The sequence below is a fragment of the Doryrhamphus excisus genome, linkage group LG12 (assembly GCF_037039965.1).
Source record: "Doryrhamphus excisus strain RoL-2023G ecotype Guam linkage group LG12, RoL_Dexc_Guam_v1.1, whole genome shotgun sequence".
Lineage (NCBI taxonomy): Eukaryota > Metazoa > Chordata > Actinopteri > Syngnathiformes > Syngnathidae > Doryrhamphus > Doryrhamphus excisus.
Window position 1 is genome coordinate 5,132,614 of NC_136368.1, and position 24,949 is coordinate 5,157,562.

The 24,949-nt window shown below is 39.3% G+C and overlaps 1 protein-coding gene across 2 annotated transcripts in view; it reads left to right on the forward strand.

The window, feature by feature from the left end:
• The window catches only part of cps1 (carbamoyl-phosphate synthase 1, mitochondrial), a 37,069-nt gene extending 15,800 nt beyond the window's left edge, over positions 1-21,269 (forward strand). Inside the window, exons 28-40 of one of the 2 annotated variants that reach the window (XR_013629553.1) lie at positions 1,331-1,406; positions 2,913-2,990; positions 3,244-3,351; positions 3,496-3,585; positions 3,681-3,851; positions 8,736-8,810; positions 9,593-9,691; positions 10,372-10,431; positions 11,421-11,533; positions 13,599-13,728; positions 14,127-14,246; positions 19,618-20,416; positions 20,716-21,269. Coding sequence is in view for 1 of the 2 variants with exons in the window: in XM_058082322.2 (XP_057938305.2) it covers positions 1,331-1,406; positions 2,913-2,990; positions 3,244-3,351; positions 3,496-3,585; positions 3,681-3,851; positions 8,736-8,810; positions 9,593-9,691; positions 10,372-10,431; positions 11,421-11,533; positions 13,599-13,728; positions 14,127-14,240 (1,114 nt within the window). In the remaining variant the exon portion in view is untranslated. Of the gene's footprint in view, positions 1-1,330; positions 1,407-2,912; positions 2,991-3,243; positions 3,352-3,495; positions 3,586-3,680; positions 3,852-8,735; positions 8,811-9,592; positions 9,692-10,371; positions 10,432-11,420; positions 11,534-13,598; positions 13,729-14,126; positions 14,808-19,617; positions 20,417-20,715 lie in introns of those variants that run through there. The other variant, XM_058082322.2, reaches the window with a different exon arrangement.
• The last annotated feature ends 3,680 nt before the right edge of the window (positions 21,270-24,949 follow it).

Here is a 24,949-nt window from a genome sequence, read left to right on the forward strand (position 1 = left end):
TTTAAGAGGAATAAAGGGGACAGAAAGAGACAGAATAAACAAGACAGAAACTGTGTTGTTCATCATTATCATTATTATCATTAAGTGTATTCTATGAACACATAAACCACACACACACATAACAAAGATTAATCAATAACTATCCATTGGAAAGGCAAGGATTCTTTGTTTGGACACTTGATCTAGACTGATACGGACTAGTTTATACAGAGCATTGTTTGACCGTTTGATAACCGAGACAGTGTACATAAACTGAGACATATTTTTGTCAAAAAAGGAAATCAGATGAAAACTGGGGCATACAAAAACCGAGGTACCACTGCAAGTTTACTGCAGTCTATAATCTACTGTAGTTTTTCCAAAGCTTCAACTCTTAATCCCTAACCGAGTTCAAATGTAGTTGACACAATAGACAGTCTACATTCATGTTGGAGGATAAGCTTCGAAAAGATGCTTAACAGCAGAAACCCCAAAATACATTGTTGTACAGTAATCCCTCATTTATCGCGGTTAAGGTTCCTTACCCGACCGTGTTCAGCGAATTTCTGCAAAGTAGGAATTCTCTAGTGATTACTGACACCTAGTGACCAGTGTAGAATACAACAAATGTTCTGAATGCCTTATATTTGTATTTTACCTCAGTCACTTTATGCTTGAAAATACTTAATTTAAGTAAAATATGCCATAATAATGGTAATAATAAGCTGTATGTAATCACAAAACCGCCTGATTTATTAATGAATATATAAAAAAAACGCAACAGAGTGAAGATGGGGAATTCAAAGCGCAAAGACATGAGAAATGACCAATTAGAGTACATGCCGATTTGTAATCATTTAATTCCATAGTCAAGTCAATAAAATATAACAATGTATGTATAACATGCCAGACTTGAAATAACAAATATCGACATCCGTTTGCGTATGAATCCCTGTGGCAGAACCTTGGAAGAATGATCAGTTCGGGTTTGTACTGTACTGCATTTCTTCCAAACACAGCTGTGACCCAAGCCCATAGCCTTCAGTCTTCCTACGTTTCCCCCCGCTCATTCTCTCTAACCACGAGGATTATCCAGTGAGCATTCTAACATCACAAACCGTATTCCCATCTAAACTTGTGAACTTGTTTTCAAGAGCCTGGAGTGCTTTTCATCTAAATTGTTACTCCTCTTTCACCATTTTTTTGCTGTTTCCAGACCTTGTTCTCAATGGTGATGCAACAGAAAGATAATAAGTGTTTGAAGCTCCTGTGTGTTTCTGTTTGCTCGCTTCTGTTCGTCTCCTCATGTGGCCTTCTGCCTGAATCCCTTTCTACCTTTGTGGCTCACTAGTGGCTCTGCAATGAATGTTGCACATGGAGAAGAAGAGATGAAGCGCTTCTTGAAGGAGGCCACCCAAGTATCCCAGGTGAGAGCAGCGTCCAGTGTGTGTCTGTGTGTGTGCATGTGTGTGCGTTGGTGTGTGTGTGTCTGCACATGTTCGACTGGTCATACTGCCGGCACAGGATACACTCACACACGCACATTACACACTTCATGCTGAGCTCTCCCTCTGCTTTCAATTATCAGCAGCTAGCAGCTGATGTAGCTGTTGGCTAGTTGAGTGTGCCCATCTTTTCTTCACTGCACCCCCGAGTTGTTCAGGAGCAGCTGTCCCTTCCAAATAAACAATACAGTACAAAGAGCTAGAAAAATACCCAAGTACTACACACTTTCATACCTGCAATGTTCACATTTGGACCTCAAAATGACCTTTTTTTGGCTGTGTCTTGGCGGTAGCCATTTGTGTCTCATTTAGTTGTTAAATGAATGCAGACTCAGCCACCTGCAACAAGTGCTTGAAGATAATATCATCAAGTAAAGTGTAAGTAATGCAGCATCCCAAAAGACATTATTTTTCAACTTTATTGACAAACTTAACATGCCAATAGCAGTGGTCGGTTTCAATACATTTTGCTGTAGTACCGTCCACAACAGCAACACAGTATTTCCTCATTCTGCACAATCAGTGAGATGCGTTCACGTGCTTCACAAACTTCCTTATATGGCCGTGTCTGTAAGCAGATAAGCACTCTGCCCTCCCCCAAGCTCTGCCTCCTCCACCCTTTCCCAAGTGCCTCTCCTCTGTGTACTTGCAAGCAAAGCCACATTTGTGGCCAATTAAAAAGTATTAAACAAAAGCGCTTCCATACAGGCAGCGGGGTTGCTAATAGTTGTTTCCCACCACAATTAGTGGCTACTTTCACTTACCGATGATGTAGAAAATGCTAAAATGCTAAAGCTACTTACTATTGAGAGTCTTGAAGTAACCTCTTCTCTTGAAAAACTTTCGGACTGTACAGTCAGTCTCTACTTCTGGATCGGATTCAGGATCCAACACATATGTAGCTGTAAGTTAATAGCGGACATTTTAGAAAGATAAATCGTAATTTCTTATCAACTAGCTAGCAGCATAAACCAGAAGTATTTGTTAGTGTGACCAACCACAATGGAGTGGGCGTGCCTGGAGGCGGGCGGTGGGTGGAGTACATTAAAAAAGGCAACCACAAAATCCAACGAAATACAGGTGAATAGGTGCAGATTCTGGAAGAACTATAAAGCTTTGTGTACTGGTTATTGTGTGTAGCTGCTCTGTAGGAGGCCACAACTCAATACAAAGGGCAGAAAAAAGCATAATGGGTTCCCTTTAAACGCCAATACTGTTTCAAAAGTAGCAATTTGGCACGAGCATCGGATAAGCTGATTTGTCTTCATGATAATATGAGTGAAATAGTATCCTCATTCTCATTGTACCAGTTCAAAATACCATCAATTTTGTTGTCGGAATCTTTATACACTGCTAACAAAAAATGCTAGACAGCAGACACCTATTTATTCTTGTATTACTGAAAAAATGAAAATATATATCTTGTAGGAGCATCCTGTCGTTATTACCAAATTCATTTGTGGAGCCCGGGAGGTGGAAGTGGATGCTGTTGCCAAAAGTGGAAAGGTGATATATTACTGATAGTTGATGTTTTCGCAATGCTGCACAATAGGTATTTTAGCGTTGAGAGTATCGTTTTGACAAAATATATACATATGTATATAATAATAACCTTGTGTGTTTGATACTACCTTCAATATGTATTATGTATTATTAACTGACTTCATAAAAAAAAAGTTTCTACCTACAAGATGTAAGACATCTAGCTCCTGCAACAGGAGGATGAAGTTGTGTTACTGTCACTAAATTGTGTGTGTAGGTGCTGGTCCATGCAACAACAGAGCACGTAGAGGATGCCGGTGTTCATTCAGGAGATGCTACCCTAATGCTGCCAACACAAACCATTAGCCAAGGGTCCTTAGAAAAGGTCAGTAAGGTTCTCACTCCCCTCCCCCACCTCCCCTCACCGCTCCCTATACTTTGCTGTCAAACAAGCTTTTACAGCAAATATCAATTTGCTCTCTGGTTGCATTGCTTGCATTGTCTAATATTAGTTTCCCTATCCATTTAGGTCAAGGTGGCCACCCACAAAATAGCTAAAGCGTTTGAGATATCAGGGCCATTTAACACTCAGTTTTTGGTAAAAGGCAATGATGTCATGGTAGGTCATCTTTACGCTCATGGCTGTATGATAATGCATAGATGTCTGGAGATCTATGTGAACTTATTTTTACTGTGACTTGTATGCCCTTTTAGGTGATAGAGTGTAACCTGCGGGCATCACGCTCCTTTCCTTTTGTATCAAAAACACTTGGGGTGGACTTTATCAATGTGGCAACCAAAGTGATGGTTGGAGAGCCTGTGGATGAGGCCATCCTACCCTCGCTAGAGAAACCCATCATTCCTGTAGACTACGTGGGCATCAAGGTGAGACTGGGGAGCGTTTACAGAGGTTCAACTGGATGAGTTGTAAAAAATGAACATGATGTCTCATGGGTCCTTGGATATTTTATTAATTAACAACATAAATGCCATTTAAGGCAAACTTGAGGCAGTCTGGTTGCCCCTCAAATTATCAAGTGTCAATTTGAAACACGATAAAGCCTTGTGAGCTTGGCCTTGTAAGTCAAAGCAGCACACACAACCTGTGAACTTCAAAAAGAAAACATTTTATACAGTTTTGTTACTGGGGTTGCAGATGCCCTCTTCAGTGGAAGCACCACTTCCAATTTATGGAACATGTGGTATTTGAACCTTAACTTTGGTTAGTGCTGCTCAATTACAGGTTATGCACAGTGTAAATATCCCTGAAATGTTAAATATGGATGCACATTTGAAACCCACTATTCAATTGGCTGTACTTTATTATTTTAAGTTATGTTCACATGATGTTGCAAGAGTAGATATATTTTTACTTCTCTCTAATGCAAATCAGCTGACATGCCAAGGGGGAAAAGATTATTTAAACCCCTGCTGATCTATGAACCATACAGAATTTTTGGTAGGTTTATTTTAACACACATACACACACAGAAAATATAAACAGTGGTATCAAAAAGTTTGGGAACCCCTGATCATTTTCAAGATTTTACTTTATAAATCACTGGTTGTTAACACTAAAATGCTCAAGCTACTTACCATCGAGAGACTTTTTGAAGTAACCTCTTTTCTGGAGAAACTTTGGACTGTCCAGACTCTACTTCCGGATGAGATTTGGGATCCCGGTTCAGAATCTGGAAGAACCAGAAAGCTTTCTGTGCTGGTTATTGTGTGTAGCTGCTCTATAGGAGTCAACAACTCAATACAAAGGGACAAAAAATTTGCATAATAGTTTCAGCTTACAGCTACTTCAACTTTCTCTTGTAAATTTTCCTCTCATAATTCTGGCTTTATTCCCACAATATTTTTTATTTTATTCTCGGAACATTACAACTTTTACAGGAGGCTTTTAAATTAACAAGGGATAAAATAATTATTTTCCTTGCTATGTGACAATATACAATTACATTAATGCTGTGTTATGATTGGTCAGCACAGCGGGTATTTCATCCAGATACTTTGCAGGTTCTGCTTCCAAGGGATCACATTACAAATACGGCATTTATTACCTCTTCACCTGAGAATGGTTGGAAATGGGGGGGTTGTCATAGGGGCTGTCTCAGACCAGCTGGGAGGCTTACTTCTTTGATTGGATATGGGAACGTTGATGTGTCGCCAGCTGTTCGAAAGCCATTTTTTCAAAGTAATTTCTCTCTTTAATTACGGCTGAGCTGCTGTAACAATGGTTGTCGTTTGAAGCTAGTCAGGCAGGTATAATCCCCCACTTTCACCGCGACCTAAACTTTTCAATTTCTAGTCTGCATGCTGGTGAGGAATATTAATCAGAGTTCTAAATGCACATTTCCCCAGGCTTAAAGACTTCCAGAGTTGACCTGTAGTATATGAATGTATGATGTGGACCCTTCCCAAAGACATTTCAATTGTCCAACACAAGTGTGGTTGATTACTTCCTGCTTGTTGGGCACAAACTGCCGGAATTAGACAACCACAGTGGAATTAGACAAAAAAAAACTTAAATGGCAATCATTGAAATTCCCTCTTAGGTGTCTCAGCTTTACTATGCATCAAGTAATTTCCATTCACAACTCCTAATCATAATCATTTGGGCTTGCTTTCCTTTTCATTCTGAAATGAAGGATTATATTTGAAATGAAACATTATATCATGTTGGGGGGGGGGGGATTAATAGCCCTGTTGAATTTATGATGCATTCCAGTGCGACTGGAGCAATACAGTATGTTTTAACAAGGATACAAAAACGCTACAGTACAGTGCAACAGCGCCAGGAGGACGAAGAGGCATTGTCAGAGGAGTGAAATACTCATAGGTTAATCATTAAAATTCAAATGACATTTGAACTCTTGTGAGTGAGAAATGTGAGAAAATGTTAAGACCTGTCTGATAAAAGCGTATAAAGGGTTTTGGGTGTATTACAGCCTTAAAAAACATAATAATTGTAAAGAAAAAATAAAGTTGTCAACTTGGCAGTTTTCATTTATTGCAGGCTATTTTGGGAACCTTTCCAGAGTACAGAACGCTATACTCTGGTGTCTCTCACAAGGAATATGGTGCTTAAGGGTGTTTCCACATTATCACCCCGTGGTTTGTTTTAATCCAAGTGTGAAAATAGAAACTGAACTTGGTTATGAACCAAACTAACTTGATAAGGCGCTCTTGCTACACTTCCAAACTAACGGCAAACTAGAGGTTTCAAACTCAACTTACCTGCAGGCCGCTGGAGGTACAGTCTGAAGCTCAGCTGCACCAAGTATTCCACAAAAAGTCGAAAACATAAATAAAAAAATATATCGTAGTATCGCTGGGAGTGCCTTCATTGTAAAAGTTGCTAAAGTAAGTTAGATTTGTTGTTTATTATTGTTCATAATAGTAGTTGCCACTGACATTTTTGTGTCCGCACCATGATTGTAGTCATTAGACCAGGGTGCACAGGCCAAACTAAGAATAAACTTTGATGTCAAGTAGGGGGAGACCTTTGCTTTAAACGGTTCACTTGTGATAATAAAGCAATCCAACTGTTGCACCAACTGGCAAATGATGTTTTAACCTTAACCGCATAGTGGTGACTAGGAGGCCTACACTGACAAAATCCCATGTCTTCAATTTAGCATGTGTAGTAGTATTAGTATTAGCATGCCACATGTAGAATGCACTGTCGAATGAAATATGAGTGTGTTACGACGGGGCTGGGGAACCATTGGCCTGATATATAAATAAAAAGGCTTCAGCATACCCCTGCAACCCTAATGAGAATAAGTGGCATAGAAAATGGATGGATGGACATTCTTCCACCTTTCATTGTCCCATGTTTTGTGCCCTTGTGCAATTTCCAAATGACCAATTTTGTGGCGTTGAAGGAGACAAGGCCTTTGAAGATGTTTTTGTTCTTAATAACCTTTTCTCACTAATGGTGCTCATGGTGTTGTTATTGGACTGTACTTGGCACCAGTAACAACCTTCATTCAGGCTGAGAGTGGTCATGTGTCTTGACGAACAGCCAGTGGGATCCTCCGACTCACTACCGATGACATATTTTTTGGTGTTGCACTAGACTTTTTTGTTCCATAAAAAAAAGTCTTACTGTGTCTAACCTCAGCAGCAATGGCCTCGCTTATGCAGCACAACAATCTGACCGCAGTCAAAGACAGAAGGTTTTTTGCCTTTGCCATCGAGAGACCATGACAGTGTGATTACAGAATATTCATTCATTTTCTACCACTTATCCTCACGAGGGAGCCTATCCCAGCTGTCTTCGGGAGAGAGGCGGGGTACACCCTGGACTGATCGCCAGCCAATCACAGGGCACATATAGACAAACAACCATTCACACTCACATTCATACCTATGAACAATTTGGATTAACTTAGCATGTTTTTGGAATGTGGGAGGAAACGGGAGTCCCCGGAGAAAACCCACGCATGGAGAACATGCAAACTCCACACAGAGATGGTCGAGGGTGGGATTGAACTCGGGTCTCCTAGCTGTTATGTCTGAATACAGAATATGACAGTGGATTCACATTTTGCCAAGATTTTGCCTTTTAACGGCTGTGGTCTTCAACCTTTGATCAGCTGCTGAACAGCCCGTTTCACTTTTATGCTTCATATTTTTTCCCTATCACTCCCATTTGTCCCATTCTTCATTTTGCATTTTGAAGCTCCTTAGATCCAACAAAGCATAATGTAAATTCTGGCAATTTTTCAACTGCTCTTAAAATTTTGATCAGGAGTGTAGTTGGTTCTTAGTGAAGTCCGACAGCCACCTGTTCTATGAGGATATGCTCTGTCAGTCCGCAATTCAGAATCTCTGTCATTCATTATCATTGTTCTTTAATGCTCATCATTCATTGCACTGCTTTAATGTAACAAAGTTACATTGATGGTACATGTGATGTATGTGATTAGCATGTAAAATGAAGAATCCATGCACTTTTTATTTATATATTAAATTTTATCATCGTTGGGATGCTAAAATATTCATCTTGCCAGGCACTTGTATTGTTGTTCAAAAGTTGTTACTTCTGTCTCTGACTGTGTTCGCTGTCAGACACAATATGGAGTGGAAATGTTTGACTTTATTATTTTCTTCAGCTTGGCTGGTGCCCGGAGATAAAATTGTCGAGGAGCTTTCACAATTCCTCTGTCTCTAAGGCGTAGGCGGTTAGTGGGGATATGGAGATGGGGAAGGTCTGTTGTTGTGTATTGGGCTTTGTGCTGCCAGAGACACGCCATTACAAAATTGCAACACTAACCATTATAATGGAGACACAGGGGTTTTGTTTTTTCTGTATGCTGTTCACGGAGACATTTTTCAAGTTTTTAAAATCTGAATGTTGCAATAGTGTGCAAAGGGGGGCATATATTCTATATTGTAAACTAAGGAGTGCTACTCAATGTCTTTTGACATCTCATAAATAAATACTACTGTTTGACAGGGGATAGTTTTTCTTTTACTGGCTCTTGTTTCATCAGTCATACTAGAGGCCATATCAACAGCGGCAAGCAGTATTAATTCTTCAGTGATGGTATGGGGCTTTTTACACAGAGCTTTTTACACCATATACCACTTTATATTATATATGATGCCATTTGACATTTGCCTGTGTTGGTAAAAGTCCTCTGCTGTGCACAACAGCTAAGAAGTTTCTTTATGAAGAATGCAACAGGCTCACAGTCACTAAAATGTACGATAGCAACAATGAAAAAAATAAAAACTTTGTCTATTCCCCAACAGGCACCTATGTTCTCTTGGCCCCGCCTGAGGGATGCAGATCCTGTACTTCGCTGTGAGATGGCTTCTACTGGAGAAGTATGTCTCTTTTAAGTATCTACATGTTATTTACACCCGTTTTGTTTGTTGTCAGGTTGAACTACATGTTATACAAAGTACCAGCAGGGTCTTAAAAAGATTGAAATTCAATTTTGTGGCCATATAATGTCTTAAATTCTTTTTAAAGTGTATTAAAAAAATTACAAACATGATTTTCAAAGCTGAAAAATATGTCAACTTTATTTTTATTAAAAACAAATGCATACACTTCAGTTTTGTTTTGACTTTGAGGACAATATAACATAACTACAATACACTATGGAGCTAATATTAGTTATAACTTTGGTTTCTGGTGTTAGAGTAAGCATTTGTGAAGAGCTGTGAATAAATTTGCACACAATACTTTACAGTATACGTAATTCCAGGTAATATCGTCATGCTTTTGTACTTTTTTGCCAGTATGGATGTGAAATGAGTCTTAAATTGTATTCATTATCATCCTAAAAAGGTTTTAAATTTAACTTGTTGAAACCTGCAGACCCTGATTATACTTCAGATTAGTTTTGCACGATTGTTTTTTCTAATCAATGCCCATAACTTTCTGCTGACCAAGACCAGACCCATACCGATATGATAACTGATACTATATTTATTCAATACAACTGTAATTTGTGCATACCCGGAAGTAAAAAAAAACAAAACAAAACTATTTTCATGGATTCTTGGATGGTTCACTAAGATTGTGCCTTTACATTTTTTTTAACAATTTTTTTCCACAATCTATAAGCATATAAGTAATTTCTATTCTCTTGAATTTGCAGGTGGCCTGTTTTGGACCAAACATTTATTCAGCCTTTCTAAAGGCGATGCTTTCTACAGGCTTTAAGCTTCCACAGAAGGGAGTGCTAATTGGGATTCAGGTGAGGCATCTTCGACTATGTATAACTAGTGGAACAGGTGGCCTTCAACTGTTAAGCGACCAGGTACTCTTTATAGTTCCATAATACTGAGTGATATGTGAACTGTACTCTCATACGTAGGGTACCCTTAACCAGCCTGAGCTTCTCTAAACAGCTGTAGAATCATAATTAATGGTTTAATGTGTTGAAAAGAAAAAAACACTGACAAAAAGCCTGCCTCTGTACTGTTTCATGTCACCACATACACGAGTAATTAAATCCTGCTGTCACGACTGGACTGTCAAACTGTGAGTTTGACTAATCCAACTTTAACAAAGCACTCATTACAAAGCTGTGTAATTGGCACCCTTGGGGAAGTGGTCCACTTCAAGGCAAATGCCTGGGGTCACAGACACAGCCCAACATGGCTGACAGATCCAGAACACAGCAGCAGTACCGATGCAAATTTACCTCCTGGGTCTAGTCAGTAGTGGAAGATTCTGGCGTGAAGGTTAAACTGTTTGGTCAACAGTTACTTTTTTGGTCTTGGCAAAATAAGTCCATCATTGATGAATGAAACTTCTTAAGTAATATTTGACAAAGGTCTGTCAACAATAATATTGGTTTAGGGGATTATTTAGCTATCACATCTTTACAGGAAGAACACAGCAAGTTCAACATGTCTGCTTTTTTCCCCATAGCATTCATTTCGACCTAATTTCCTGGCCACTGCCTATCAACTGAAAGAGGATGGCTTCAAGGTATGAACTAAGAGTTTTATGTTCATGTATTTCATGTATTGACCAAATTTCTTTCACTGTCTACTGAATCTATTCCATGGATTTTACCATATACATATATATAGTATGTATATATAATATGGCAAATTTTGAGTCAGCTCTTATACACTGACTTGGTTATTGTATCATTTGTGTAACTTTTTGTCTAACATTTGGTTGAATTTTGATTTGAACAAATTTAGTCTTTAATCCAGAGGTAGCCAAAGTGTGGCCCGGAGTTGTGGCCTCAGTTTTAGAACACCCAAAGTTTTCCACGTTCATTCATTCATTCATTCGTTTTCTACCATTTATCCTCACGAGTGTAGCGGGGGTGCTGGAGCCTATCCCAGCTGTCTTCCAAGCTGTCACAGGCCACATATAGACAGACAACCATTCACACCCACATTCATACCTATGGACAATTTGCAGTCGCCAATTAACCTATAGCTATTAGCTATACACTTGGTACTATACACTTGTGAACATCAGTTGAACCACTTTGTACTGGAGAAAGTAATTAAAATCGCAAGACAAAAGAGAAATAACAATGGAAGAGACATACCATCTTAACACTTAAAAATCAAGGTTTTCCTCCAGAGAAATTGGAGTGTTCTGAAACTGTTTATTGGTGGTTCGGTAAAGTAAACAAATAAATAAAAAATTAATAAAAGCAACAATGGGGAAAATTGTTTTACAGGAATTAAGTCTAAATATTAAGATAAAAAAGTTTTAATTTAACTCAAACAAGTCATAATTTTTAAGAAAAACTTCAACAAAATATTATGAGGAAAAATAATCCCATCTATATGTGATGCTTTACAAAATATCAAAATGGCCATTGCATCATTGTATTTGTCAGTATGTTGCTCTCTCTGGAAAAAAATTTGGACTCTGCTGCCTGAAAACAATAAATCAGTGTGCCGATGTATATTACTACTATTAAATGGATTTTGCTGTTTGATGTCCTGCAGCTTTATGCTACTGAAGCCACTTCGGCTTGGCTATGCGCAAATGAAGTACCGGCCACTCCAGTAGCCTGGCCCACTGAGAATGGAGGACAAACCAGTTTGCCCAGTATCAAGAGGTTGGGAAGCATTCTTTTCTTATATACTGAAGTCACTTACTGTATGTAGCACTCGCAATATGGAAAACAAAGTCTGCCTGTAAAAAGTGGAGCCAAACATCCCCAAAGGGGTGCTAAAGTTATAAGTAAACCTTCTTTAAATTCCAAATTAGGATATCTGATCAGCATATGATGCTGAGATCTGAGGGCAAACCTCCTTCATTATCTCTCTTATATGCTGCCAAGATCAAAGAAGGAGCAGCAGACTCAGAAGTCCACTTCATTGCATTTGGGGATAAATATGGAAAGTCTTCTACCACAGCAACATCACAGCAATGTCAAACTGTCTAGCAAGGATACCAAAAAGGTGCCTGGACTAGATTTACTTTATTATTAAATAATAATGATGAATTGTTATTCTTTTATAATGTAGTTATTTTTTTTCATTAGAATTTTAAAAATGATGGAGTATAAATAGTCTCGAAGGGAAACCAAATAGCTGCCTGGATGAGAGTAATATTATTATTATTAAGTAATAAGAAGAAAATATTTATACAGTACATATCAGTACATATAAGTCCGTTTTTTATACCACTTACCCTCACTCAGGTAGGCTGGAGCCTATTCCAGCTGTCTTTGGGCGCCCTGGTGGCCAGCCAATCACAGGGCACATACTATAGACAAACAACCATTCACACTCACATTCATACCGATGGACAAATTGGAGTCGCCAATTAACCTAGCATGTTTTTGGAATGTGGGAGGAAACCGTAGTCCCCGGTGAAAACCCACGCATGCACGGGGAGAACATGCAACCTCCACACTGAGATGCCCAAGGGGCCTACATGTTAACCACTCGTCCACTATGCTAGGATATATACAGTTTTCATTTAAAAAGTACCAAATTAGTGATATAAGATTTATAAATATTCTGATATATTATATTGTAATAAATTGGTTTTCTTATCATTTTTTAACAAACAATACTAGTAAAGTAAATGTTTGTGTAATTGTTATTGGACAATTAAACTTTAATGTTTACACTTGAATATGAAATAGTATGTAATAAACCAAAGTCAAACAGTCGCTGTTCCTTCAGTTGTCAATAAGGAAAAAGGAAGTTTTAAAGTTGGTAGCTGTGTAGTAATGTTGATGTACCCTGAAGGTTACTTTACTTTTAGGGCAATGCCTCCACAAAGATGTTATGGCCATGCTACAGTGAGACCATCTGTTTGGAAATGAGCTTGTGCAAGGATTAGAACATCGACACACACACACACACACACACACACACATGAATGTGTGTGGCATCAGCTGTGTGAGGTGGCACGGAGGCCGACACTTTATAGAGGTCTCTGACCTGTGTTGTCCCTGTCATCTGTCCTTCAGATCACTCAGGTCACTCTGCATGAAAATGTCAAAGTGGTAGAGTAAGAATAATACTCCAAAAGAAAAATACTGCAAGGTAGCTGAATTATGTAACAAGCATTTAAAGAACAAATTAAGCAACACGTGTAGTTCCGTAAGGCGCATTGGACTCTCATTAAACTCACCCATTTAACGGATTAACAACAATGTGTTGTTTACGTGGCACAAGAGATTCCAATCTCCTAATGAAAACAGCAGCTAAAGTCTTCATATTGGCTGTTTTTTTATGCATCTGTTTGAATTGTAGTCCACCAGGCATAACATAGCATCATAAAAATAACTGATGCTGCAAACACCTGTGTAGAAAATGAGCAGTTAATTGTTTTTTTTTTCAATCCTGTGCTGTGCCAGAAGCAATGTGAACAGTGTTTTTATTTAGCTAATCAGGCATACACATTAAAAAGCGCCACAACAAACTTCCAACAAGGTCTTACCTACTGATGCATACACAAAGTTGTAGGGGTCATCCTTATCATGCTTGTTCGATCCAAAATCTTAAGCTACACAGAAATAATCCTTTGTTGCCGGCTGACCTGAGGTCTGTGCTGACGTGCGATTTGATGTTTATTGCGACTTTAGATGCTGAATTTGGAGGTTGGACGGTATGCAAATTTACACCATGACTTTCTGATCTTGGAGACTTCTTTTGTTGTTATAGTTTGATCAGCGAGGGTCATATTGACCTGGTAGTGAACCTGCCTACCAACAATACACTCCACTGGAAGGATAACTTCCTCATTCGCAGGATGGCTGTTGACCATGGCGTACCCCTCATCACTAATTACCAGGTCAGAAACATACACTCCAGCTTTTTCCATCATGTTTTACATTGTTTCCTTTTAGGAAGATGCAAGAGTCAGAACAGGGTGTTGATTATTTCATTTGTAGTAAAGTTCCTTACCTCAATTAATAGTTACAGTGTGCACCACACTTTAGGGCCAGGAGGTGGGGGGGTATTGTAGCTGATCAGCCTGGACAGGCATGCATGCACACACACCGTGCAAAATGTTATTTTTAATTTATAAACCATATATGATCTCTTATATTGGTTATCTTGTTTAGTCAGAGTCTGTTAAGTGTTTGGTATGGATGCGATTTGGTGACATATTCTTACACTATGTTCTTGGATGTTTTGATGACTTGAAATAAGCTTGGTTTGCCTGTGATTGTTTTCTCTGCATTGTAGGTGGTGAAACTATTTGCTGAGGCAATTTGCTATGCGAGTGAGCTGGACTCTACCAGTCTCTTCCACTACCGGCAGAGAGAAAGCCAACACAGAGGATTCGGACAGCAAGGCTAGAAGCTCCTTTTCCTTTCCTCAAGTACTGTGCTTTTTATTTTTGTACAAATTGTATCTGATTCCTATATGTCAGGAAGACACATATATGTGTCTTCCTATAGGGAGTCAGTATGTCAACAGATACTTTGACCAAAATGATCATTTCTGGCTGGTTTGAAAGGGACTCGTTGCTTTGCCCTGCTCATCTTCCAAGCTTACTTATCCTTTTCTAACATGTCCTCCTAGAAAAGCAACAAGTTGTACTTTTGTATAGGACACTATAAGCCTGGTTCCAATTAACACCTAAAGCACGATTGTTTTTGTGAGTTTGACAGCACTGAATCGTGGCCAGGTGTGACACGAGCACACTGCTAGATTATTAAAGATTGTCACTTTCAGAAGATCAGGGACCTGCCAGTTATTTGTACTGTACTGTTAAAACACTGTGATTTCGGAGTATCTGTGAATATGACATCGGTGATGACTGTGTGCGTGGCTTCATGCAGAGAGGGCAGTGGAGTTTGCTGGTGTTGTTTTGGCATGGCAACAGCTTGACAGTAGCTCATTTTGATTTTGCAATAAAGCGCTTGTCCACCTCCTCATCCACGGACTCACCAACTCATGCCTTTATGGACCTTGCTTTGTGTATTGGGGATCAGTCATGATGGAACAGTATGGGGTCTTCCCAAAAGTGTTCCCACAAAAGCAGAAGGGTCCTGGTAAAGCCATGACGCATGGGGGATTAAGAGATTCCTGATTCCTGATTAACGTGAAATAAGTGTCAAATTTACAAGAATGACACTAATAAAATTAATAGGAAAAATAATGCCATTTTAGTAGCATTTAGAGAAGTTCTACAAAGACTATTTAAACGGGAACTGCACTTTGAGGGGAATTTAGCCCATTATTAGCAATTCTTATGTGAAACATATTTCTTTCCCTTTTCTGTGCATTATAACACAAGAAAACTAGTTAAAATGATCTAGCTACATGTTATTGGGATACACCTATTTTGAGTATGAAGCCTTGAAAAAACCCCTTGAACAATGTTGCATCGTTTGATATACGTACATGCTGTGATCATGCATTAACACGCACACTGACAATAATATTTAATAGTAGCGGTATTTAGATGATTTAAAACACACCAGGAACTTCTTTTCTAGGCGCATTGATACACATATTTATGCTACTTCCATCACCAACACCAGTATAGATACAGTGACAACAGTGACTATGTCCGCTCTCATTGGGCTGGCAAGACGTGTGCTCCAGTCCTCGGGTAAAAAATGCTGATGGCAAACGAGTATATTGTTGAGTCTTTGTAGCAAAAAGCAAAGATCAAAGATCATACTTTTCACCTATGTACGTATATCATAAAGCTGATATACTGTTTTTAAGGTCTTAGCCTGTTAAAAAATATGAAAGTGGCTCTTCATCCTTTCATTTTTCACTATGTGGTCGCGATGGAAAAGTCTGGACACCCCTGGTTTAATTTTATTATAAAGCCTTCCTTTTGTATGCCTTATGTAAATATGTACGACTTTAGACTGATAAAATCACATAAACATAAGCATGCCTAAATGTTTGTTTTTGTGATTGCATATTAAGAATGTGATTTTCAGAGTCAGTACTTTCAGAGTACTTTCTGACTTTGCAGTGTAGTGTAGTCCCAATAAATGGGAATATTTTCTGATGTTTTTGAGCACAATCTTGGAAAACATTTTGCACTTAAAAGCCTTTTACCTGGTGAGACGCCATTGAAGGACTTTTATGACTTGCCAGCTCCAGGTGATGCCCGAAGGTCAGTAGAGAAGTCCGTGATTGACAGATGAAAAAAGCGGTATGGAGTTGGAATGATTTGACATGAGCACAGCCCCCAAAAGCAATGCCTCTCCTCTTTGCTTGAGGCCAGCAGCTGGAGGCTACATTAGTGGAGGCTGAAACTCTAAACTTACCACTAAAGGCTCTGTTGCATTGTGGGTAATGCAATCTGTAAATCAGCTGTGGTTCTGCTGCAATTTGTTTTTCTCTATCCAAGGGCCAATGATGCGTAGTACTTTCAACTAAAACAAGCATCTTGGGTATGGGAGGAAAAAAATAAAGCCATATTTAGACTCAACAAAAATCTACACGCATGCTCATATTTCTCATGAGCTGATCTCAAAGACCTAAATCTTTCTCAATTATTGTTAGTGTTAGTGAGCACTTTTCCATCCTAAGACGTCGATTAGACAGCATGATTATTACACAGGTGTACCTTAGGCTGGCCACAATAAAAGGTCACTCCAAAATGTGCAAGCCTGACCTTTAAAGAACTCCAAGAGTAACCTGAGAGAGCAAAGCATGATACGACAACATTTTATCATTCATTATTTTGTCAATTAACAAGCCAGTAAAGACAGGCTAGCATATGTGAAAATGTCAGGGGTTCTGCAGGCACCATAACTGAATAGATCCGCAGAAAGGGCACATCCTTTCGAGTCCCTGCGCACTCATACTGCACTGTTTTCCTCGATCTCTGTACACAGGCGTGGAAAATCGGTACATAGCTGTATGGAAGCAAAGGTTCCATACCAAAAAATACAAACACATACCATTTCACCCCTAAATCAATCAACAAAGGGAAAACTTTCTATACTCTTCTCACCTGCATCACAGCAGTGCTGTTATGAAATATGTACACACGCATGAAGCAACCTTTGGTCAGTGAAGCTTCAGGTTCAGTCTGAGATTTTCAAAGTCACAGAATGTGCCACCTTTTGATATTATATCACCATGGTAACATTCACTGTAGACCTGAGCTCTTGAGCAGGTTTTGACAGAGATGGGGATCAAAACATGGCTGCTTGAAAAACAGATTAATCATCCCGGAAAAGGCAGGAGACTGGAATTGAAGAAAAAAAAAAAAAAAAAGATCTATGTGCCACAGTGAAAATGCCTCAAAATTATTTGGGTTTCCATTGGATATTCCATTAAATGGTAAATGTCTGCTAAAGCCTTGGTCACTAACGGACTTACTGTTTCTTTGGCCGTGCAATTTTTTGGTGTTCCTGGATTCGTGGTTGGGGTCACCATGAAGAAGTAAGATCTTGACCCACATGAAGGAAGTACGAAATATGTGAACGTTAGTATGTGGGGTGCACGTGTGGCGGCCAACACACATTGACACACAAGTGCGACCCATGAAAATATTGACATTTTTCCCAAACCTGACACCGGCAAAACATACACAAGACACCCATTGGCCGTACAGACGACACACAAAGGGCCTGTAAAAATTGTTTGACGTGGGACTAATCTACGGCTTGAAAACCAGCTTGTCACACGTCCATGCGTTTCTTGCATTCTTGTGTTTCCGACCATAGGAGCCCGTACAACCGGTGTAAGCAAACCCTCACATTTTGCACACAAATGAATCTACTTTAAACATTGTGCTTAAAAAGACTCCGCCGAGTGGGAGTTCTTTGCTCTTTACACACCCCATCGTGGTGTGTGTTAAATACCATTGTGACAGCAAGACATCACCCCATTAGCTATGATGGCTTCTCATTCCTGTAGTCATTGTGTAGCTTAATTGTTTCTCACGCCATCAAACAGTTTGAGTCACCATCTGTGATCGGAAATTGTTGCAATAATGCGTTACCATGCTGCTGCGATGGAGTTACCTGTTGTTTGACAGGTTATGTTCACCACATGTCTTTTGAAAGCATTTGCATATTGAGATGTAATAATAGTTACTTTAAGGAGAAAATATTTCTGCACTGACACGATGATAACAATACCATTCTACGTTAGTTATTTCTGATATTAATGATTTTTTTTCCTGGTATCCAGCTAAATTTAGAACATTCTTTACAACTTTTGACAGTCTTTATGCGTGCCATTTTTAAATGAAAACTAGGACTATGAAACCAATGTACCCACTAAATATCAGAACATTGAGGAAACCATTACCAGAATAGCTCAATGGAAAGGATAAATGTATCCGTATTTCCATTAACATAATTTGTTATTCGATGCACTAATGTGTTCTCTGCTGTTGTTTGCTTCTTTTAGTTATTTGAGTACTGGTGAATATACAAGGATTCACAGCATTTGGAATTAAAACACAACCTTAATAATTAGTTTGTCTCACTTAAACAGTACTATTGTGAACTAAACTGTACTGTTTCCCACTTCTCATGACACATGGCGAAGACAAAAAAAGCCAATACAAAATGTTTCAATGCAGTGGTTTTCAATTGTTTTCTGTCATGCAGAAGTTTTTTTCCTGCAGGAAGTTGCTGTTGCTATTGGGATACATAATCTGCTACGTACGTTTTGTAGGGTGACCATATTTTGGTTACCAAAAACCAGGACGCTCGGCCAAGCAATGAGATACTCAAACGATTCTTGACGATTACTCAAAGATGCCTTACTTATAATACATTTAGTTGTCTGAGTATGCTTCCTGTGTTTGGATAGAAAATTGATACAATGACCAAACTGCTACCATTCCACCGCGACTGGACAAGTACTACCAAAATACTACAACCAAAGACACACATTCTAAAGGAAGAAAACAAAGTTAAGTTAAGTTTTGGAATGTAACCAATATATTTGGGGAAAAATGTGCCCTATATAGCTACGTGAAGTTGGGACTTTCAAGTATCAAAAGCATCAATATTTTGATTTGAGAATAGGTTTTAGTGCATGAAGAGCTGGTATTGGAAATATCGATATTTCAGTATTTGCACATCACTCATTTTTTTATCACTTTCTGCAAAAATCCAGGACAGGATGTGAAAACAGGCCATAGACTTTTTTTTTTAACTTTTGCAATTGTAATCAAATGAATCACAGTTTTCCACTAAATTAGTCATAATTTATTATTTGCAACTGTGTGTTAGGTATGCCCATTATTACTGTATTTTATGGACAAAAAGACAAATGATGAAAAAGAATGACAAGACACAATTACAAATACATTTGTATGTATTAACAGCTCCAAATGAACTGAAAACTTACTTCCATCAGTGTCTAAATATCTATATGCCTAACACTATTCGCTTTAAAAGTACAACATTTGAATCACACTTTCACCACTTTTATAATGAGCCATGAAGAGTTGCATTCAAAGACACCAAGTAATTTAAGTTGAAAACATGCAACCTCCACATAGTTGTGCGTAGTAAATGTAAATATATAATTAGTTGTCATATTTGGAGGTGTTCAAAATCACCACGTAAATGGCTAATGCTAAACATGCTAGAACGCTTGCATGTTCATGGGATTTCCAATGTAAATTAACATTGAGCGAGCACATGTAATGTGTTTATGTTGAATGTCACTGAGAAATTGTACCTCATATATAAGTCCTAATTGATATGCTTTATTTCTGTATGTTCATCTTTACAGCGCTTCAAAGTAAAGGCTCCGAAATGGCACTCAACTGGAGTCTATTGAGAACCTTCTCTCTGATGAGCTAGCAAGTAGAGGTTAGCGGGAACAGAACAACACTGATACAGAAAGTACCCCTGCCCCTTGCCTGCTCGGCCTTCGTCCGACGCACTGCTTTAATGGAAACAACATTTCTTTCACTTTGTTCATCAAAAGCTGTTTTATCTGTGCTTTCTGTATAGGCCCGGCCCTGAGCTAAAGAAGTACACAGATGAGTGAGTGCTTTAGGTCCTTTTTTTAAAGATAAGCCATGTGAATAGAGCGTCTAATTAGAGAACCATATAGGGACAATACCCAATTGCTGTTTATGTCACTGAACCGCTTGGGATTCCCACAACAAAGGTAATAACAACACTGTGAAATATTTAAACTAATTAGCACAAGTACACTGAAACTTAAATTAAATTGTCAGTTTCCTCTTCAGAGAATGACTGACACCAAGCTTGATCAGTTAATTTCAAGACCTCTCCTGTTTTGATGAAAAGAATGATGTTTCTGTTGCATAAGTGGGCATCTTTGATGTGAATCTAGGCCAAGAAAATATTTCGCCATAGGCCACTGTTTGCTCTGATCCCAATTCTCTTTTCTGAAAATATCTGTCTGACCTCCCCTTGAAAAACTCCTCAACATTGTTATCGTGACGTGCATCTTTCTTTATGCGACTGCGAAAATCTGTTTTTTTTTTTTTTCAGCAGCACGATTAGATACCACCATCAATGCTGCAGAGGTCCTCTGTGATTATAAAAGTGTAGGAGGTAGGTATTTTTAAATTAACACTGCAGAGCGAAAAACAACAATGACATATATAATAACTGGTAGCACTGGTGTGTGTGTGTGTGTGTTTGTGTGTGCGCAGTTAGAGCATAGCAGGTATGACAGTCTCACAGTGGCAGCAGTGCCCACAGGGCTAATGGCTGCTTGAGTGAGTAGACAAAGACCATAATTAGATAAGAGTTCTCACTGATTAGCCCACATTACAACACAGTTAATCCCTGTCTTTAATAATCATTGGTTGTGACACGCCTCCCCTACTTCTATTTTTCTATCTCTCCAGACCACAGATCTGTCATTGGTTTCGCACTGCAGGAGATTAGTGAAGAATGCAGGCCACACCAAATTGAAAAAGAATGAAATTGTCTCAGTGGAAACAACCAAGAATGGTATGCACTTAGCTGTAACCCACTATGAGGTCACTGAGTTGCAGAGAATGGTAAAAAAAAGTGTGAGGTACATTCATGACTGATGTTCCGCATGAGCTCGGACCAGGGTTTTCAGATTGAGAGTTGAGAGCACTTGGCAGCAAGCTAAAAAGCCCAGACTGTCAACGTCTTAATGTGTCCGAGAGTGATGTTTACCAACGTAAATCCGCACCGCCACACTGGCTGGCATGCATTACAGTCACCCCCCTAAAACCTCACTCTCATTTATGTCATGACCCAGGGCTCGAACGATGGTCCACAGAATTAGTGTTTTTTTTTTCGTGTTGAGAGCATTAGGCATCCAACTAAAAGCCCAGACTTTTACTCTTAAGGTGATAAACAGTGTGATTTACCAACAAACATCCACACAGCCACACTCGCTGGCACATATTATACTCATCCCCCTAAACCTCACTCTCATCGGTGCTTGAACCACGGTCCACCGAATGAGAGTTGAGAGCGGCATTGAGCTATGAGCAATGAGCCCAGACTGTCAACTCATTCATTCATTCACAGGGCACATACGTATAGACAAACAACCATTCACACTCACATTCATACCTATGGACAATTTGGAGTCGCCAATTAACCTAGCATGTTTTTGGAATGTGGGAGGAAGCCGGAATACTCAGAGAAAACCCACACACGCACGAGGAGAACATGCAAACTCCATACAGAGATGGCCGAGAGTGGAATCGAACTCCTAGCAGTGTGGCCTGCGTGCTAACCACTCGTCCACGGTCAACTCAATGTTCAGCAATACTTAAGGTGTCACCAGTGGTGGCAACTGGCACTAGTTGCATAAGACATAATTAAGGAATCCTTTTCATTGACCGAGTTTGTAAAGCCAATCTGAATCTATTGGTACATTCTAACGTTTGCAAAAATCCCGGTGTCATGCACAGTCAAGCAATAACTGAGCAATAGGGTGTTTGTGATGAAAAAAGAAATCAACAGCAACAACATTCTAAGCCTGCAGCAACATTGCTTCACAACTTGAGCAGAAAATGAGCTCTTGATAATGTAGTAACAAACGGTATTGATTACATGCCCTATGGACAATTAGCCAACAGCATCTTATTGACTGACTACACAGGCAGCATGCTGAGTCGTGTAAAGGCCCTTTCAGGTGTTTAACCAAAGCCCCCAAGCCTCCAGTTCTTTTGCATTTCTCAATCCAGTTTCACTTATTATGTTTTGCATGAAATATTATTTTAGCTCAGAATTATTTGGGAAACACCAAGACACCGAGACACCAAGTGTGCGTTTCTGTGACTCTTCCAGTCTCTCTGTATCTCTGTTCCAACCTGCTGATGACACTCTGTGATACTGCAAACGTGGTTGCCACTTCCCTCCGAGAACATCCTGTTTGAAGCTTCGAGGCTTGTTAATCAATTGTTACAGTAAGCTGTCATCTTGGTCACAATGTGAGCAATATCATGACGATGACTGGAATGGCTACTGCTTTTTTTTTTGTTATTGGAGATGTAGACAATGATTACACAATGTCAAAATTTTTTAAATTGTATGAAATAATAAGAGTAATATATTAGTTTAAAGCGCTGAACTCTGTCATCAACAAGGACGATTAACGAATAGCAGTTGCTGTGCACCTCTAGAAAGTCAAAGTCATGCTAGTGTTCAGTCTGGAACTGAAAGTTAAGCTTGTGTCTGAGCGTCTGACTCAAACTGGGTTTAAATATGCTAATTACTATCTTTTCTTAGTACTTTTACATGTGTTATCTGTGTGTTTTGTGCAACTCTAGTTGTGCTATGTGAGGTAGTGTCATGTTATACGTATAATAATATCTAACATGACTGTTTAAATACCAATTCTAATTTCAGCCAGACATTTATTGTTTGATTCATGGATCACACACCTTGTTAGAGGACCGTAAGTTGTGCAAAAAGTACTGAAGCATTGAACAGGTGGGACAAGTCTATTTAAAATCTTATAGAGGAGGTCAAATTAAATTCACCCATAAAAGGTTATAGTGCATTTAGGCTGAATCTGAAATTTTAAATTTATTTTATAAATATAAAAAATAAAAATGAAACTACATTTTATTTATTTTATCTGTATATATAAGAACAGGAAGTCATTACAAAATAAGGGCTTAAAAAGAAAAAGAAACCAAACGATCATGCAGGATAAATCCCAGCTCGTGACAGTACCCCCCCCCCCGCCTTAAGGCCAGATCCCAGGCTTCCTAAAAAGTCTAAATTCAAAGAGGGATGGATGGTGGACGGACTGGTGGTGGATCGTCAGTGGGACCCCTCTGGGGGACAGCCTGGACAGTGAGTGTGGCGAAGGAGGTTGGACCTCTCCGGGAGACTGCAAAGTCAGTGTGCATGGTGGACCTGGCAGGACCCCTCTGGGAGACATCCAGAATGGCATGTGAGGCGAAGCCATTAGGGAGACCCTCTGTAGTGTGGCAAAGGAGACAGGACCCTCCGGGGGTCATCTTGAACAGCAGGTCTGGTGGGCGAAGCCAACAGCGAAAGCCTTCCGGAAGACGGCCAGGACGGTGAGCAAGGTGGAGACGATGGGAAGAGGACCCCGCTGGAAGCTTGGCCGTCGAGGGACTGGAGATGGACCACTGCAGGTCGTGGGAGAGCATTGGAGCATGACCATGGAGCAGGTGCAGAAACTGGTTACTCCAGCTCCTGCCAGGATGGGTTTGAGAAGATGTGTGGCAGGCTTAGAGGGGGTAAGACGCTTGAGAAGCACTGGAAGCTAACCAGAAGAGAAGAAGAGAGCAGAATGTGAGCGATGAGACCTGATTGCAGGTAAAAATGTATATATTTTTATATATTTATACATAATTGTATTATATATTTACATATATATTTTATATATCACTGCTGTGCAGCGAAGGATACTAACTAAGGACAGTAACAGAGGCAATGCTCCAACAAAGAAAGATGCCACCATCTGAACTAAATAATCAAGACAAAGTCAGAAACACGTGCATTGGAAAAGGTAAGCAAAAGTAAGTAGAAACAAAATGTAACAGAGCAGGAAGTTATTATAAAATAAGGGCATAGAAACATTCATCATGTCATTATGAGTTCTAAATTTCATTTTGTGGGTGCAATAGTATGCAATATTACACAGCCAAAAGAAGGTCACTAATGGGAAGAAACAACTTGCATCATAGTGTTTTGACTGACACTTCATATCTATGATGCTTCCAATCTGAAAGACAAGACAGGGAGCGAAGTCTTGAGGAGAATTTGAAGTGACACTGCACCACGCTGGTATGATTTGTTAGGCTACTTTGTTATTCTCACAGAAAATGGGAATACAGCGGAACCTCGGTTAGTGTCAATCAGTTACAGGGGGTCTGATTTAAGCGAAAACGTACCCAAGCACATCAATTTCTTTATTCTTTATTTAAGACTTGACTGTTGACAAAGACGGCTTAGAGGCAGTGAGATCTACTCGGACACCGTGTTTTGCTTTCTGTTATTTATTTAATGAAATAATGTTTCAAAGCTTATTTATCAAATTTCTGGCATTAACAACTTTTTTGGGCTTCGTTGTGAGTGACTTTTGTTCTGTTTTCCAAACTCAGGCGACAACGCATGCATGTTACATGTGTAAGAAGTCGGCAACCACTGCAAAGTAAACGATAAAACACTCTACCGGTACTGGGACATACGTACAGCAACTGGAGGCATTGATTGTGAGTATGCTTACATCATGTACGTTCTTCTGAAGTTCTTCTTTTCCTAACACTGCTTGTAGAGGCTGGTACAAACCATGGTAGCAAGTAAAACCCAAAAAGGCAAATAAAAAACACCTCTGAGGTATATTCTTGATGACTGAGAGACAAATCAGGACAATTCAAAGTATACAATCTACCAGGCATTGGACTTTTCAAATTCCAGAATAATAAATCATGGGAGTGATGATTATTTATTTGATAAAGAGCTCCAGGCTCACATATGTCAAAGGTGAATTTGTCAAAGAATGAATTTGACCATTTTCATATCAACCACCCAGCAGCATGGTGGAAGCTTAACCCCAGATTGTCCATTTCAGGTCCGCCCCCACTGCGTTGTATAATCCGCTAACCCTCACCC